The sequence below is a fragment of the Penicillium cosmopolitanum genome (assembly GCF_028827165.1).
Source record: "Penicillium cosmopolitanum strain IBT 29677 chromosome Unknown utg000003l:1.0-3747932.0:1.0-3751027.0, whole genome shotgun sequence".
Classification (NCBI taxonomy): domain Eukaryota; kingdom Fungi; phylum Ascomycota; class Eurotiomycetes; order Eurotiales; family Aspergillaceae; genus Penicillium; species Penicillium cosmopolitanum.
This window is the reverse complement of record NW_026622673.1, coordinates 3,492,997-3,510,169: the sequence shown is the minus strand read 5'-3', so window position 1 is coordinate 3,510,169 and position 17,173 is coordinate 3,492,997. Positions and strand designations below refer to the sequence as shown.

Genomic DNA, 17,173 nt, shown 5'->3' with positions numbered 1-17,173 from the left:
ACCAACTCGAACCAGTTCGTCTCATATTGTCGCACCCTTATTTTCAGCCACCGCCAACGTTTTGTTTGGCTACTCCGGAGCTAAATTGCCAGTGCTCAACAGCCCAACCCAGTCCGGTGGGGGCGTAAAACGAGGCGCGATAATTTTCTACCTCAAACCCCTGGGCTCTCCTTGCGCGAGGCAATTATTTAGAAAAGGAGTGGACAATATCAATATTAATAGCAATAGCAAACAATCGTGCATTGCAAGTCGCGCGGTTCCCCCCTTGTAAAACGCGAAGAAAAACAAAACATGGCCCATCACGCTGCAGGGGAATCGGAGTCTCGGCCAATGCCCGATATGCTGCGAGAACCACATCGTATCGGCCTTGCACCAGAACTAACCTAGCTCCCGCCATTCTTCAATTATCGACAGATCTGTACACTGCTCCGTAGGATATCCCCAACAGATTGTATTTCGTAGAAGATTCCGTCGTCGATCACTTGAAATTTCTTCCTTGCGCGATGGTGTTGCTTTTCTCGGTGGGTCGGAATGTGGGGCCGAAGTGAATCGTGAGGTCGAACGGGGCGAGGCTTGGTGAGCTTGGATGAGTCGAGAGCGGAGTATAGATGGCAGATTTGAAGACATAGCAAGTATGCGGCGGTAAATCGTTTTAACCAGGACATACCAGTAGTGTTGGTGGTAAATGGCTGGTGATTTCGCTCCGAGTCACGCCCGGCGGTCCAGTCCCTGAAATTGTTCGGGAAGAAGGTGCAGGTGCTATCCTATGGTACACACTATGATATATATTTTCAAATGACTTCAAGTTCTGGTCAAATCCACCGAGTCCATGGACCTCGTACAATCTTGGAAGTTTACTAGGTTGAATATCACTTTTATACTAGCAGATGAAATCTGATCAATCTTCAATTAATTCTTTTAGTCTCCAACCTGAAGGTTGCAGTGGATTCAAATTGCCGAATAATCGACCTTGGAATCCACCCCCAAGAATAAACTCTACCAGATCGTCGGCGAGTAAGTAGGAAATCATTTGCATAATGAGACAAACTACTAGTACCAAGTCATTTAATTATAGAACGAAAATGACGAATTATTCGATCAGTGATAAGTGAAGTATATTTTTCTGCACTTTCCAGGGTTTCGGGAATCAGGTGATACCAAGGTCACGAGTCAACATGCCCAGACCTTGGGAACTGGAACTACGAGTCCGTCGGATAAAAGATTGAAATAAACTGAATACTTGGGAAATATAATTAAAGGATAGTATTGAATTGAACCTAAGTTTCGCCACAACAGAACTGAAAAACATGAGACAACATTACTAGATGGCCACGGTACCTGCTAACAGATCAGGAAGAAAGTCGTCATAGCTGACTTGGACATAAATGGCGTGCGAGCATTGCAGTAGATGCACATAGATCAAAATCATCTCAGCGATCCCTATTTCATTTCTCTTTCCACTCTGCGACTCCGACGAGTCTCGTTCACAAGCCGCTTGAAAATGAACCGTCTCACAACCTTGCTCTTCGGGTAAGCAGATGGCTCGAAGACAGCCTTTCCGCCAGGATTCAGACCTGCCATTGACAAAGGGGAAGATCAGCAGCACTCGCACTCTCTTCACCGACAGGATTGTTTGCGTTTGTATCGCCCTCTGTAGTGATACTGTCGCGCGCAGCACCCTTGATCTTATCGCCCGTATGATCTTGAACAAGTCCATTCTCATTTCCATTTCCAATTCCATCTTCGAATCCCGTTTGTCGCAAAACTTGCTGCAAAGTAATTCGTCGAAAAATCTCAAAGGCGCGCTGAGTCGCAGTTTGAAGGGGAGTATTCACAGGTATGTCGAGATCAGGAAGGCTGGTAGGTGTATCCTTAACATCAAAAGCGTTCAGAACATCCTGCTTTTTCCTTTCATCCTCCGCCTTCTTCAGGTCCTCCCTCTCTCCGCTGAAGTCGGTCCCGGAGGATTCATACGGGTAGAGTGTGGGGAAGTCAGGCGTCAACTTCCATAGCTGGAACTCCGCCTCCGAGAAGACCATCACAAACGAGACTCGGGGGTCTGGAACGTACATGACGCGGAATTCCGGAGGCGGGACTCGGGGTAAACGGCGGGCGTCCACATCATCTCGAAGGACAACGACAATGTGGTCTATGGTCGGGAAATCAAGGGGTATGAAGTTGTGGGATCGTGCTGTGTTGAATAGTCGAGTTAGTCACCACTGACGGTAGAATTTAGGGTAACCCAGCGGCCTATTTGTGATAGACGTACCAATGGGTGTTAACGAATCGGTTGACTCCACATCCTCAGATCGACTTGGAATGCATGAATGCGAGTTCCAAATGAAGTCCCGGAGATTTCCCTCACCACCACCGTGAATATCTTCGGGTTTACCAGCGTCGTGAGCGAGGGAGGGATCGTTGGAGCTATCATGAGAGTATTTGAATGTAATAGGTTCAAGATCTGGAACGGGGAGGGTCAGATATGAGACGAGATGAGTGGAGGGTAGTTTCTAGCAACGTGCCTGGTATGGCTGATTGAAGAGCAGCAATGGACTCATCGCGAGAGGCAGCGGATAGGCGCGAGGGCTCTTTGGACCGGGGTGTTAGCAAATATTCGGAAATCAGCCGAGGCCACCTGCCTGAGACCCGGTAACTGCAGGGCAGCGATGGTTCTCTCGAAGGCATCCATGATTGGGAGTGAAGTGAAGTGGTCACGGTGATTGAGAAGGGAGTTGAGCGGGAGGAAGATAAGTTGCTGTAGGCTGCACTCGCGGGGTGTAGGAAGTGAATACTTGTTGGTGGGTTGAATCGAAAGTGCGAGGGACGTTCATTCCAAATTATTCATCATTCACTGATAATCAAAATAGAAAGTAACGTATACCTCTAGGGAAGCCAGATATTAAATTCCCGAGGGAATAGAGAAGGGCATCGATATCAAACTAAATTCATACACTAACAATATAGGGAGATATAACTTGAGATTCTTGAATTTCGAGTATAAATTTTGCCATGGGGTATTATAAGAGCAAGGCAGCATTTGCCGTGGCGTTAGATGGGAACTGCATCAACAGGAAGACCTTGGACAATCGGACTTGAACTCCCATGCACAACGCAGCACAAAAGACCAACCAGCTAGCCAACAAAAAAATGTCCTCTGCGTAGCGTAGAGAAAAGGCACAATAGCCAACCTCCAATATGAACAGAGTACTAGTAAGTATTCTTGTACCCGCGCAACCATGAGAGAAGCATCTTGAGATTGGAAAATGACCCTCCAATCCTCAATTCTCCCAGTTACTATGACACGGGGTGAAGATGGGGTGTAATTGGGAAGTATGTATACTAGTATATTACAAGTATACTTGGAAGGAAGTGTGATTGTGGTATAGATAGGGGTTGCTCACCTTAACTCGAAGAAATTGACACCATATCCCATCACTCGTTTTGTCGCTGTTATATCCGCAGAGAAGGAGGGGAGAACGATGAACTCACTGGAGCAGATAGTAAGACGGGTTTGTGAGCGCTGAGGATGCACGGCCGAGGGCATGAGTGGTCCAATGTCGGAGAGAAAAAGCGGCGGAGTGGTAGAGGGAGGAGCGTAGTAAAATGGCCAAATCTCAGCGAGAACAGCTGGAGAGAAAAGGATGGAGGTAGTAGAAAATTCCGAATCTCAGAGAGAACGGATGCAGAGAGAGGAGCAGGAGGATGGAGGTCACTATTGCAGACTGTTAGTTTAGTTCTGCGAAGTTGTGATGCCAGCGGGTTGAGCGAGTGATGAGTATGAGAGGGGGGGTGTTGTGAGAGTTGGAAATAGGAAGGTGATAGATGAGGAAGTAGGAAGAGGAAGAGGAAGAAGAAGAAGTAGATGAAGAGGGAGAAAGAAGAGGAGGAGGAGGAAGAGGAAGTATTGAGGTACGAGGTGGCTGCCTACTGCCCACTGATATAGCATTCACTGAGGCAGTCACTACATCAGGACAAGCAGGACAAACTAACATAAACAGAGACACAGAGATATAGAAAACAAGATATCATTTGATTCACTAAATCCAATTCATGGAGACCCATCCATCCAGTCCAACCAACTCCATCATAAATCATAAAAATCTAACCCGAGATATAGCACAGCACAGCATACCAACCACCCTAAAGAACACTCAACTCCCTCCTCCCAGCACTCCTCATACTTCCCCCCAAGGCCCTGACTCCAATCCGAAGAAGACGAATCCCCTCTCGTCCTGGAACCACTCACACTCGTCGTACTGGTACTAGCACCCACACTAATCCCCGCCGTCGTAAGGGACTCATTATCATCCAGCACCGGCGTCCCAGCACCAACCCCAACCATAACAGGCCGAATCTTCGCCCCGACAAAACCTCGTCGATCCCTCCCTGTCCGTCCCCGACCAAGCCAATTATGCTTGAGAGTTTTACCGAGGATTTCAATCTTCTCCTGCGCCGCATCGTCGGTCTGAACACTGGCCAACACACTAACACATTGGAGCATCCGACCAACAGTCTCCGTAATAACGTGTGAAGAATCCGCCGAGTTAGCACGATGCATAACCGTAGGCCTGATCGAAGGCGGAGAAATAGCCGAGAAAACACCCGGGTCCGGGTTAGACGAAGTATTTGAAGCAGCGCGACTGCGGGAATCACTACTCGATGGACGGGGGAGATTCGCCGCTGCCAGCGCACTCGGCGAGTCGGAAGAGTAACTATCCGCGACAGTACTGAGCAGCGTCGAAGATTGGGAATTGAAACTTCCAAATCCTGCGTCTAGGGAAGCGGCTGTTCCGGGCCGACCGCCGTGTCCGGTACCAGTTGTCTTGGCCGTTACGCTGAGCGTTGGAAACCCCGCATTGATACTGTCGAGACTGAGGCGGGAGAATGTAGCCTTGAGAGCATCGTAGCGGTTGAGAATGATGCGATCGCGGAAGGCGATGAGGACGAGATTGCGTACATCAAGACTTCCTCCTGCGGGGAGGTCGCCCCAGAACTCATGAGCCTCGCGACCGGACATGATGGAGCCGATGCCCTTGAATTCATGGTCCAGGGGGAGGAAAGCGGCCTGGATGAATGGGAGGATGGTGCCGAAGAAGAGGAGCCATATTTGCACGAGGTGCGGAACGACCTTTTCATCGGGAATACCGATGAGCGAGCTGGCATTGAGGTTGGCGAAGCCGGTTTCGAGAAGATCTTGGAGGTCGGCGATGATGGTTGTGGGTGTGCGTTTGTGCACGCAGCGCTGCAGGTGGACGATAACCAGCTTGTTGAGATCTTCAATGGCGATGCGCACATCCTCACCGTCAAAGATGACCATGAGTTTTGCCTTGAGGAACTCCCATGCGTCTTCGGGGACATGTTGTTCAGGCCAAAGCCCTGCAGTGTCTCGCGCAGCATGGCTTCCCCAAGGGGTCCGGTGGTGCTGTTGAGGGAAGAAGGACCTGCGACGGGGCCCGTCGCACTATTGGAATTGGCCAGCCATTCCATTTGTTCGTTTTCGAGGATCGCTTCTTTTTCCTTCTTTTTCGCTCGACCACCGTGCAGCAGATCTAAGCCGCTGACTGACTTGCTGAATGTAGCCCCCGGCGCCGGTGAGGCCGGGTTGGTAAATGAGTAAAGTGATTGGGGAGCATTGGGGTCGGTCGGTCGAGAATTACTCGACGCAGAAGAGAGAGGCAGGTTAAAGTGATCGTCACCGCGCTCCTTCAACTTGAGCTTCTGCCGCGACAAGAAATGGTGCTTATGTTTGTCCTTTTCCTTTTCCTTGTCCTTATCCTTCTCTGGTGGGGCGGGCGGGCGATCCGCAGGGACAACCGTGCTGACTGAGGCATTGGAGAGATTGTACATGGAGGAGTTGTTGGAAGGGAGATCGGCCATACTGGTGTTGGAGGAGCTGACCATACGCGACAAGCTGGGCAGCTTGCTCGGCGAAGGCAGGCCGCGATCCTTGAAGACATCTTTATCTCTGCTGATGCCGATATGTTTTGGTTTGGAGAAGAGCTTCTTCTTTTTTTGTTTCTCGGGTTGGGGTTCGGGGGGTTGGGAGCCCGCGCGAGGGAAGACGACGTTGGCGGCGGTTGTTGCGACGTTGCCTGCTGTCGGCGGCGGAAGCGACGGCGAGGGTTGGTTGATTCGCAGTGGAGGAGGAATCAGCGGCGGAGAGGCACTAACACTCCGTCGTGAGCCACTATCTTCCATCGGGGAGACAGGATGTTGTGGGCGCCTTGGTTGTTGTTGTGATATTTGTAACTGCTGCTGCTGCTGTAACATCTGCTGTTGCATGGCTGCCTGGGCGGCGATCCTCGACGCCGAGACCTGCGGGATCTGCTCGGAGGAGGCAGTGGGGAGGGAGGGTTCAAAGAAGCCCTGAGAATGATGTCTTGAACGATGTCGCTGCATTTCCAAGGAGGGGCCCCGGCCAGACGGCCGACGTGAGGCGTCTGGCATTGGTCGTGCAGTGTGTTGGTGTTGTTGGTGTTGAGGCGATGAAGTGGCTGAGCTCGTTCGCGGGTTTGGGGAGAAGTAGCCGGCGCCCGGTTGACGATCTATGGGAGTGATAGGAGTGGCGGAGACGGTGGTCACATTGGACGAGGCATCACTGCCGGAGGAGCCGGGACGTCGCAATTCGTCTTCGGAGTCGTCATCATCATCGGAGGGAGGGCGGTGATGAGAGTGTTGGTGGTGGAGTGGAGGACGATTCATGGTGTCGGGGGTGGGCCAGGGGCCAGGGACCAGTGAGCCGGTAGATACCGTAGGTCCCTGGGATTCCAGAGTAGAGAAGAGTAGATGTAGATCTGTAGATGGAGTGTTGGAGTGTGAGTGTATGTCAAGTGGAAGTTGAGGAAAACACGCTGCCTCCTTCGGGTTAGTCATGCCGATCTGCCTTCCCCGCCAACTTCAACTTTTCTTTCTTCAACTTCAGCTTCACTCTTACAACTACAACTACACTCTACACTTCTCTGCATATCACATATCTGTATAATCCTGCACAATGTCCTCCTCCACCCTCCACGCTGTCTACACATCCCCAGATTCACAACCAAAAACCATCTCCCACGAATTCCCCTCCACCGACGGATCCCTCGCCAGCAAAACCACCCACCTCACAACCTTGCAATCGCTAGTCCCTAAACTCCAAGACGAAATCAATGTCTACCTGACAGCACGAATGGAAGAAGACAAGAAGGCCCAAGGCACTGTCTCCGAGAAGGAAGCCAAGGAGGAGGACTACTACGGAGAAGAGCTGGTTGAAGAGGATGCTTGAACATGTGGAGAATAGAATGCTAGACTACTGGGTATCAAAAAGAAGAGACGGAACCAAACCAACCAAATCACAAAGACCACAGACCACCTACCCCCGAACGCTGGAAACTCGATTCGCACAGCCGAGGTGTACGACGGTATTGCTGGGAGGGAAGATTGGTTAGCACTGGATGCACTGGACTGCACTGGGCTGCACTGCTCTGTTCCATGGCGCAGTGGGTAGGGGAAAGGAACATACTCAGGAAACACATTAATCACACTCCCACCCAACCGCTTATGACAAACCCCACAAATCCGTTCCTCCGTGACCGTGACATGTCGAGCCCGCGTCCCACCACCACGAACCCCATCACCAAGAGCAAGCTGTGCCTGAATCTGCATATCCCGCGTCTTACGAAGCTGAGCCACGATGCGAGCCTCATTGAACACCGAATTGGCCGCGCGCATACGACCCTTGAAGTAGAATTCCAGTTCGCGCACTTCCAGCTCCGCCGGGATCAGGCTTAGTGCGGCGTCGGCGGGGAGTCGGGAACCGTGTTTGGCGAGGATGGCGAGAGCGGGTCCATTCTGGACTTCGTGACTGTGGGGTGGTGTGAGGTAGAGAGATAGGAGGGTGAGGTAGATGGTGTCTTCTTGGTCTTGTTCTTCGGAGAGGTGGACGTGATTGCAGTATCTAGAGGTGTTAGTTGGGGGAAGGCCGAATAGTCAGGACGAAGGGAATGATGAACAAATACTCACTCTTCTGCCTTTTCGTGGTCTTTCAGCTTGAACACGTAGATTTCCAGTACCTGGCGGTGCTGCCCCATCTTACTGAATAGGATAGCCCGGGCCTCGTAGAAATTGGGGTCGTCGCGGTCCAGTCGGTCCAAGGTCTTTGCGGGAGAATACTGCTCACTGTCTTTGAGCATGGCCAGGAATTTGGAGCTGTATTCCGTATCCCCGTCTTCGCCCTTGTGCGCTGTGATCTGGTCAAGGTACAATACCACCAAGCGCTGATGCAGGTCCGGGGTCAGGTCATTCCATTCCTGAATGACATGCTCGAGATACCGAATAGCAAGTTGCGCATCGATACCCTCGAGAAACGAGAGTACATCCTGTCGAGGCAGCGTCTCGGCATTCTCAGTTTCAGCCAAAAAAAATCTCCATCCCCAGCTCAGGCTGGGTGCGAACAGGCCAATCGGCAAACTCGAGAACCAAATCTATTTGATCAGGGGGTAGATTTTGAAGATACCCAACAGTCCGCATCGGACCACTGAGCAGACCGGACTCTTCCTGTCCGAATCGACGCAGCAACTCCAAAGCCTGCCGATGCAGCTTTTTCCCATAGAGAAAATCAATCAAGTCATTATACCGACCCGTTTCTTCCAATCGCTCCATCACGACCTCCGGGTCGCAGAAATTGGCAATTCGGAAGAGAGACCCTGCCAGCGATGGCGTAGCGTACATATGAGCCCGGAACAAGGTGGTGTCGACGAGTCGAGCCTTGTCACGGATGGTATCCAGGAACTCCTCTTGCGAGGGAAAGTCGAGCAATTTCAGAACAGACGCGCTGGCCTCGTCGGTACCCTCCGCAGGGCAGGGAGCTTAAGAGCCCCATCGGGCCCGAGGAAACGCTGGAAGCGCCGTCGGACATCTGCCAGATATCCCTGCAACTCGCGGACAGCCATCTTAAGCTCCTTATCCTTGTCCTTCTCTTTATCCTTGTCTTCGCCCCGAATGCTACTCGTATCACTGCCTTCTTCGGTCCTGCGAAGGAGAGACAGCACCGAGGTTGCATACATGGACTGTCCAGCCGGAAGCTCAGACGAACCATCTGAACCGGCGGGCTTTGTATCTGACCCATCGGCATTGGCATTGGCGGCAGCCTCCTCGGGCTCTTGGGCTGGAACTGCAGAGAGGTCACCAGCAATCAACTTCGGATAGAGGCGTATAACAGTCTCCGGCGGGGCAGCAACCTCCGTGAAGAGATCCAAAGCATGGCGGAACTTATGCAAAGCGAAAAGACTCTGGGCTTTTTCCAACTGCGCTAAGCGAAGTCTCCCAGCCTTATCCTTGACCAGAGCATCCTCAAGCATACCAAGGAGACTAATAGCCTCATCAAGATACCCCTTTTCAACCAGCGCATCAATCTGGGTATCATAACTCAGCGCCTCCATACGCCAAATAGTGCGATCACTCGCAACAAGAAACCCCTTCCCCGCATGCGCAAGACTAATATTCGGCTGCGGGATATGCAAAATACTAGCCGCAGGCAGCGGAATAGACTGAAGCAGCGAGAGCGTCTCAGGATTGCGCACCTCAAGCACACCCTTCGAAGAATCATGCAACGCAAGCAGGAACGGATAAGAATACCCGACATCAACAGGTGCATGAGACCAAGGAATCTGCCTCCTCCCAAGCGAGTGACCCTCCAAATCAATAAAATGAGTATTGATATCCTTAGCCAGCAGAATCTGGCCCTCCCTCAACCTCGTCGCCAAAGGTCTCGGCACCATCCCACCCATACCAATATAACTCATACTCGCCGCACCAACACCAGTAAATCTCCCCCGTCGTCGAAGAAGACTCCTCCATATTCCCGGGACCGCCAGATAACTCCTCGACAACACCACGCACAACATCAACCATAACAAAACCCGACGAAAGCCCAACAACAATCTTCGTCGCAGAAACCCATTCCAAAGTCTTAACAGCCGCAGCAAGACTCAACTCACTAACAGGACCCTCCTCTTCAAGCTCCATATCCCTCCAAACCCACATAAGAATCTTCCTCTTAACAGCAACGACCAATCTAGACACAATGGCCGGAACATTCGTATCGGGATCATTAACAACGTTGGAAGTAATAGCAAAAACAGAAGCCCCCCTTCGCCTGAACCAGCGTGTGCAAAAGTCCATAATCCTGCGAATCGTGTAGACTGACGACTCCACCGCTCAAACTGACTAGCACCTTCGCTTCCTTGACCAGGGCTAATTGTTCGACCTTGTACCGGGCGAATTTGTCCAGTTCACGCAGTAGTTCGGTCTTGCTGCCACCTTCGGCGGAACCACTGCCGCCGGCGGGTTCATTGTCATTGCCGTCTGGGTTTTCCTCGTTCAGGGTATCTGTGACGCGGTAGATGCGGAGAGTGCCGTTGTTTAGGCCGGCGAGGATTCTATCGCCGTAGGCGAGGACTGAGTCTATTCGGGAGCGATCGCGGGGTTTGAGGTCCACCAGGGCTCGCGCGGTGAAGGCGGATAACATCTCGCCGCGCTGAGAGCTGTTGGGAGCTGTTTGAGCTTGGTTGGCTGGGGAGTTGGAGATGTTGTGGTGGTTGGAGAGGTGACGTCTTGTTAGTCAGCATGCCTGAGGCAGAAATCTACTCTCTACAGCGAGTAACTGCTAGAATACATAGAACAATATAGATCTACATCTACATCACATCTCTAGTAAGGATATGCACGATCATTGCTGCAAATGTACATTCAAGCCTCGCAGCTCCAGCTCACAGCTCAAAATTACAATATTTTGGTATCGATGAACCACCAATAAACCCATTCAACCCAACAACACCAACGCCAACAAATGCAACCAACCCATCAAGCACTCTTCTCATTCTCCTTCCCCTCAGCGGGAAACTCCTGATGCTTCGCAGAAGTCCCCTTCCCCTCCAAGTCGAAACGGCCGGAATATCCGCCTTGAAGCGCTTCTCCTCCGTGCCATAAGCGCGGGGGGTCAACTTGATCAAGGTATGCAGCGGAACCTCCATCCAGGGACTCTTTTCTTGAGGAACATTCAAGAAATAAGAATAAATGCACCTAAGCACAGCCTGATGGGTAACGATAATGACGTTCTCACTGCGCTCCAGTTCCATGATAATAGGTTCAAGACGAATAACGACATCCCGATACGACTCACCGCCACGATAGCGGTAGTTGTATTTATCGTCATCGCGGGCCTTGAAATCTTCCGGGTACTTGTCGGCGATCTCTTCGTAAGTTAGACTGTCGCAGACTCCAGAGTCGAGTTCGTCCAAGGCTTTCCATTCTAGTTTTTCGAACCCCGTTTCCGCTTTTAGGTGGCGGGCTGTTTGGATTGTGCGTTTTAGCGTCGAGGTCCAGATTACGATCTTTGTGTTTGGGGGGACGCCGGATTTGCGGAGGAGGGAGGGTAAGGCGCGTGCGTAGGCTTCGCCTCGCTCGGAGATGTTGGAGTCGCCGCCGATTTTACCAGTGAGGTTGTATTCGGATTCGCCGTGCTGGTAGGTGGGTGGTTAGATTAGATTTTGATATATTTGTATGCTGAATGGAATGGTGGTGGGTCAACTCACTCGTGATAGCCAGATAGATCGAGGCTTGATGTGGAGGTTCTGAATATAATAGACAAGACGACTGGACAAATAATCCTTGATCTGGTTAATGATAACAGTAGAACCAACATTGATCAGCTTCACATAAGTGTACTGCTTCTCATTGTCATCGATAGTCTCATAAGCCTTCTCATAATTGCGGATACGTTTGCGGAAGTCCAGCGCCGCCAGCTCAGGGTCCTGCCCCTTATAATCCGGAGAATCGGTCTTGACTTCGAGGATATTGTTCATGATGAGATCTTCATCGTCACAGATCGACTCCACGAAGAGGGTTTCGATATCAGCATCGCGACACTTTTCGAAGATCCACTTGCGACGCTCCTTGGTTGAGTTGGTTGCGTCGAGGATGGCGACGACGCCCTTTGACTCATCGTCGTGGAACCAGTTGATCATATCGGAGACGGCCGATTCGGCGGCGGCTCGGCGCATGCGCTCTCCTTCTTCATTGTGAGGGTCAAAGAAGGTGGCCTGAGGTTGTGGGGTGTTGCTGCGACGATAGGTACCGACGTTGAAGACCTTTGCGGGGATTCCGACCCAGGCGAGGTATCGCATAGCTAGAAGGGATGGGGATTAGCAATGATTCACATTGATATATGGCCTGATTGGCTATTCCGGTTTGAACATACCTTTGCCGGCGATCAGACTCTTGCCTCGGGCCGGCAAGCCGACCATCACAACGCATATTCTGGATTCATCGGACTGGACAGATCGTAAGTTGAATGAAGATGAGTGACTGGGAGTGGTAATATGATCTGCAGTAGTGGAGGGCATGGTGAAGGTGGAAATAAGTGGGCATAAAGGTGGGAATAAAGGTGGGATGGGATGATGTTGATGTGCGGCGGAGTCCAAGTAAAGGATCAAAGGATCACTTTCTGCAGGCGGAACAAGGATGTTGAAACTAAGGTCGGATCGACGGAAGTGATTGCAGCTAGCAAATTGGCTCATCAAGCTGGCCATTCACACTCTTCTCCCCGCGGGAAACGGACCGAGGTGAGAGGGGGGGCAACCCCGCGATACCCCTCATTGGGGCAGGGGAAGAATAGGAAGATATCAGAGGGAAAAGAGGAGAGAGAAGAAGAGAACTCACGCTTGCGACAAACACCTTGTGCTGCTCCTGACTCCGAATAATACTGCCTGTCGACATGGCGAGGGTGGTGGAAGTGGAAATGGAGGAAATGGGGAGAGTCGGGAAGAATAGGAAGACAACCAAAGTGCAGCACAGTGGGGGAGGGCAGCAAATCAGCAATCAGCCAAGCCCGGAGAGTGAAAGGAAAATAGAAATAGGAAATAAGGAACAAAGACAAGAGAGAGCGAATGGGAGAAGTCTTAGAAAATACAAGAAGAAGTCAAAGTAAAGTTGAAGTTGAAGTTGGAAGAATGCGGTGAGCGGATCCACTAACGTCATCACTTGACTTCTTCACAGGTTTACTTGTTGATAGTTATACCCTGCCGAACTTGATACTCTCGATACGATACTCTGGCGATTCTATACATCTATTCAGTCTATACAATCTATCTATACATTTCTATACTATGCCTTCACCTGCTCCCCCCGAGCCCGCTGCACTCGCAATGGCCCTCCCCACGGTCCATCAGCTCCATTAAGAGAGTCCATCGCCCTCTGTGCCTCCTCCACACTCGCCAGCTCCACAAAGAGGTAGTTGTGCTCACCGGGCTCGAATCTCTTGGCCAGGTGTGGTGCAAACAGCTTGCTCACTTCTTGCCTACAATCCACTGTCAGTATCTTTCCTTTGTCTCTGTCCCCTTTGTCCCGCAGTACTTACACCTCGTATCCCTGGAAGAAGACCGTCACTTTGCTCTGCAACTCCTCCTGATCCGCCACTCGTGGTAACCCACCCACATATACCCTCCGGCTGGAATCGCCTTGTGTCTTGGAAATGCTGGGGCTGGAGTTGGAGCTGGTGCTGGCAGTGGTGGCGCTTTGATCAGGGCGACGCCAACGGTCCATGCTGGGGGATGGTACCCCAGACATTCCCATTCCCATTCCACTCGAAGTCGAACGTGAAGGTGAAGGTGAAGATGACCCCGGGTTTGCCGCAGACCGTTGCACTCCAGGCTTGATCCTCACCATCCGTCCCAGCAATTCCTTGCCATCCAACTCCGTCATCGCGCGAGCCGCCTCCTCTTTACTCCCCACATCCACAAAGCAGTACGAGGGGTTCCGGCCGGTGAAAGGGTCAACCGCGATGTCGACACGCTCACTAAATATCAACATTGGTCAGCGACATTCAACCCAGTTCGAAGGGGAGGAGCAATGATCATGATCATGCTCCCCGCACAAACATACATGGAAAACTCGGCCGCCGTGAACAACGCCTCCACATCCTCTGCCTTCGCCGTGTACGGCATATTTCCCACGTATAAACGGCGACCATCGGTGATCGCCTGAGGGGTCTGTCCTCGTTGACCGAAAGATGGGCGAGAAGTGCTGGCGCGAGGGGAGGGCGACGTGGGGTTGCTGCTGGCACCACCTTCACCCTTCATGCGCCAGTTGGCCGACTCAAAGGCACGACCATTCGTACGAACATTCTGCAAAGGCGAGCTAGGCGCTGTGAAATAATCAGGTCAGCATTGGTCCTATCTGCTGGACAGCACAACTTGTTTTGATCGTGGAGGTACGCACATTGCTCGCTCGGGTTGGGGATCTCGGTCTCGGCCATCTGCAATGGTTAATGGTTAATTGGTGAACAAGACATACACACCACGACTTCGACTCACTGGAAATATTATTGGAATATTATTGACGTGTTCTTCAGTTTCACTTTTTGTTTCCAGCAAAAAACCCACGGGAATCGACTTGACCCCCCGCCAACGCCGCCAGTCTCGCTCGTCCATCTTTTTTTTTTTGTGCAAACACTGCAAACTGGATCCACCACCGCCTATTTAATTTCTGTTGCTCCGCCGCAATTTTCTCTTTTCTTCTTTTCACCTTCATCTCTGCAACACAATTCCCTCGGGATTTTGCCATTGGCAAGGTTTTCGACGGTCGGAAGGTCCCGGGTCCTGGATTTGTTCCAACCGGGTCTCCGTCGTCAATGGCCATCCCAGCCAGCACCGACACAATGCAAACTTGATGCAGTTTCGCATTGCTGTCCAAAACATCCATTTGCAGCTGGATCTTGACGAGACAAATTTCTTTGATTCTTCCAGCTGCTCGTACTAACTCGGTATGTTCCAAACCTTTCTTCTTTTTCTCTCTTTGCATTTTCTTTTCCCGCCCACCACGCCACGCCACGCCGCATCGCACCCACCTCCCGCTCTTATGATGAAAAAGCAATTTCACACAGACCTGTTCTGAACTTCTTTGTTGATAAAATTTGTCAAAATGCTATCTGATTGAACTCCTTTACTTCTTTTTGTTTCATTCATGCCAAGTGATAGCATCGCGCTAACATTTACAAGATTCACAGGTTTCTTCTCTGCCACTCCTGCTGCATACACCCGCTAGATACGCATAATGATAATAATGATGATAAATCATAATGAAAATAAAAATTTCGTGCATAAGTCTGCTTGGGTGTATTATCCCATCTGTAATATCGTACATCTCCTTTTGTAAACATCCACCGCGAATAAATCAGAACCATCCATGCTAGTACTAGGCCGGGGCCTGACCGACCCTAACTATGCCATCGGGAATCCAAATCCCGGCCAAATGCTCCAATTTTCTAATGCCCTCATCCCCATGAAGTGGAAATTTCGCAGTGCCTCGTCCATTGCCGCAGTGAGCTCTCGGAGATCCTAAAGAGTCGAAATCGAAGCTGCACTTTCGCTCTCGTCGACCTCCAGCGATTGTGCTAGCAACAATGGCAGCGACTGTCGGACAGCCTCCGAGTGAAGACGAGATGGGGAATCTTCATGTTGAACTTCGTAATTGCGAACGAGGTCATTCGATAGCATGCATGATCATTGATGTGTTGTCTTGGTAAAATCGTCTAGGAGGGTGGATGTGGTATTTTCCTCCCGGGTGGCTTGTGAGTCTGATTTCTTGCGCAGGAGTCCTGCTATTCGATTTCATTTGCGGAAGATTCTCAAGAATCTCCTCCTTCGAAGCTCGCAAGGATATGTATCTCTGCACATAAGAATAGCAACGAACAATCACGGATGACAATATTTCATGGACGAAATTTGCTGCTTTTGGGTGTGCACACTGAGATTAGTGGGAAATTGGATATCTCAACGCAAGGGAAGTAGAAAAGTAAGAGTCCTGGGGAAATTGGAATGCCCATGAATGGCGAGGAGGGTGAACCCGTGGAGGATCCCAAAAATGTCTCACCAGGAATGTTCCTGTATAAGCTTGCTTTTGTGGTCCCGGAAACGATTCTCAGCGAGATATCCGTCGAGTGGTCTTTCTCAATAGGTAGGGATAGCAACCTTGGCCATGGCTACACAGAGCACAATGATAAAAGGAAGTCTTAAAAGGCGCACATGATCCCAAATCAAAGCCATCAAGTCGAAAACTCAAACCCGAGGTTGAACTGGGGTTCCGGGGACATCAAAGCAGAAGGCGTTCTTGGAAGTCTGGATGCGGGTTTCTCCTGCCCATTGGCCAAGTCCAGCGTCTGTGCTAGCAACAATGGCGGCTGATATGACGAAGGCCTCAAATGTGGGATTCAAGAACGTAGTAGAAGGCCAAATCCTTGGACTATACACTCACATACTAGTAGTAGTATACTAGTAGCAGATAGAATTATTTCTTGCATTCCCAGTCGACCGGCTGACATTGTACGCTGCATGATAAGCAGATCATCATGAATGTATGTCGTGAATGCTATTTGCTTCCAAGGTTTGTTGAATAGTATATTCACAAATCTCGAGTTTGGGCTTGAATGTGTACTCTTCAACTGCAAGCCGAGCAAGATGATGATTTATTTGCGTGCGGTTGGCTTGTGCGTCTGCCATCTTGCGGGAAGAAGAGGTCTGCTATTCACTACTGTGGATTGTTTCTTCCACTATTGCGCGTTGTATTCTGGTTCGCCGTTAGAGAATTCCATTCAAGCGGCAGGAATGATTCTGGACCATGGTAAAATACTGACTTGAATAAATCATGTGTCCGTGAGAGCAATTCTCAAGCCTGGCCCTATCAACCGTAGCGACCATCGGTTCGACCAGGACGGTCTGACTGTAGAGAATGGGCCTGGCTTTGAGCAAATCTGGGTACCACCTTGGATTGGAATGTCGGGGACAGCATAGCCACGAGGCTGATGACCATACCAATGGAGCGGAGAGTGCAGTAGGGATTGTTTGTAGCAGCCTCAGGACACCGACGCCAGCATCAAGGAGTAATGCTCAATAGATCCCATATTCGCCTGCCATGTCGGGAAATGCCTGGTTTCATTGTTGGCCATTTTAATAGAGACGGCGGAAGGCTGACCATATATTGCGATGGTCCATCCCAAGTCGTGACATGCAGATCACCCCATTCTGCCCCCTTTATTGGTAAACCCTATGTATGATCCTCCATTCGAATTCGCCAGGTCCTCCGGGTGTCCGAAACGTGGGAAGTTGGCATCAAGCCTCTCATTTCTTGTCCCGGTAGA

At 50.8% G+C, this 17,173-nt stretch overlaps 8 protein-coding genes across 8 annotated transcripts; 2 read left to right on the top strand and 6 right to left on the bottom strand.

The window, feature by feature from the left end:
• Window positions 1-1,568: 1,568 nt before the first annotated feature.
• Window positions 1,569-2,689, bottom strand: N7509_001354 (uncharacterized protein; the record flags this gene model as incomplete). The annotated part of the gene is made up of 3 exons (XM_056625991.1): window positions 1,569-2,149; window positions 2,270-2,461; window positions 2,647-2,689. The coding sequence occupies 3 exons, from the start codon at window positions 2,687-2,689 to the stop codon at window positions 1,569-1,571; spliced, it is 816 nt and encodes a 271-aa protein (XP_056494573.1).
• A 1,486-nt stretch (window positions 2,690-4,175) lies between these two features.
• Window positions 4,176-6,702, bottom strand: N7509_001353 (uncharacterized protein; the record flags this gene model as incomplete). The annotated part of the gene is given in 3 exon segments (XM_056625990.1): window positions 4,176-4,232; window positions 4,247-5,376; window positions 5,442-6,702. 3 exon segments carry the CDS (start codon window positions 6,700-6,702, stop codon window positions 4,176-4,178), a joined length of 2,448 nt encoding a protein of 815 aa, XP_056494572.1.
• A 289-nt stretch (window positions 6,703-6,991) lies between these two features.
• N7509_001352 (uncharacterized protein) lies at window positions 6,992-7,264 on the top strand (the record flags this gene model as incomplete). The annotated part of the gene is made up of 1 exon (XM_056625989.1): window positions 6,992-7,264. One exon carries the CDS (start codon window positions 6,992-6,994, stop codon window positions 7,262-7,264), a length of 273 nt encoding a protein of 90 aa, XP_056494571.1.
• Window positions 7,265-7,331: 67 nt separating this feature from the next.
• N7509_001351 (uncharacterized protein) lies at window positions 7,332-9,782 on the bottom strand (the record flags this gene model as incomplete). Its single annotated transcript, XM_056625988.1, has 5 exons — window positions 7,332-7,443; window positions 7,502-7,936; window positions 8,002-8,421; window positions 8,495-8,772; window positions 8,829-9,782. 5 exons carry the CDS (start codon window positions 9,780-9,782, stop codon window positions 7,332-7,334), a joined length of 2,199 nt encoding a protein of 732 aa, XP_056494570.1.
• Window positions 9,783-10,090: 308 nt separating this feature from the next.
• On the bottom strand, window positions 10,091-10,507 carry N7509_001350 (uncharacterized protein; the record flags this gene model as incomplete). The annotated part of the gene is made up of 1 exon (XM_056625987.1): window positions 10,091-10,507. One exon carries the CDS (start codon window positions 10,505-10,507, stop codon window positions 10,091-10,093), a length of 417 nt encoding a protein of 138 aa, XP_056494569.1.
• Window positions 10,508-10,748: 241 nt separating this feature from the next.
• On the bottom strand, window positions 10,749-12,383 carry N7509_001349 (bifunctional nucleoside/nucleotide kinase/histidine phosphatase family protein; the record flags this gene model as incomplete). The annotated part of the gene is made up of 3 exons (XM_056625986.1): window positions 10,749-11,501; window positions 11,574-12,166; window positions 12,239-12,383. 3 exons carry the CDS (start codon window positions 12,381-12,383, stop codon window positions 10,749-10,751), a joined length of 1,491 nt encoding a protein of 496 aa, XP_056494568.1.
• A 760-nt stretch (window positions 12,384-13,143) lies between these two features.
• Window positions 13,144-14,293, bottom strand: N7509_001348 (uncharacterized protein; the record flags this gene model as incomplete). The annotated part of the gene is made up of 4 exons (XM_056625985.1): window positions 13,144-13,336; window positions 13,397-13,834; window positions 13,921-14,182; window positions 14,257-14,293. The coding sequence occupies 4 exons, from the start codon at window positions 14,291-14,293 to the stop codon at window positions 13,144-13,146; spliced, it is 930 nt and encodes a 309-aa protein (XP_056494567.1).
• A 1,561-nt stretch (window positions 14,294-15,854) lies between these two features.
• Window positions 15,855-16,052, top strand: N7509_001347 (uncharacterized protein; the record flags this gene model as incomplete). The annotated part of the gene is made up of 1 exon (XM_056625984.1): window positions 15,855-16,052. One exon carries the CDS (start codon window positions 15,855-15,857, stop codon window positions 16,050-16,052), a length of 198 nt encoding a protein of 65 aa, XP_056494566.1.
• Window positions 16,053-17,173: the final 1,121 nt, after the last annotated feature.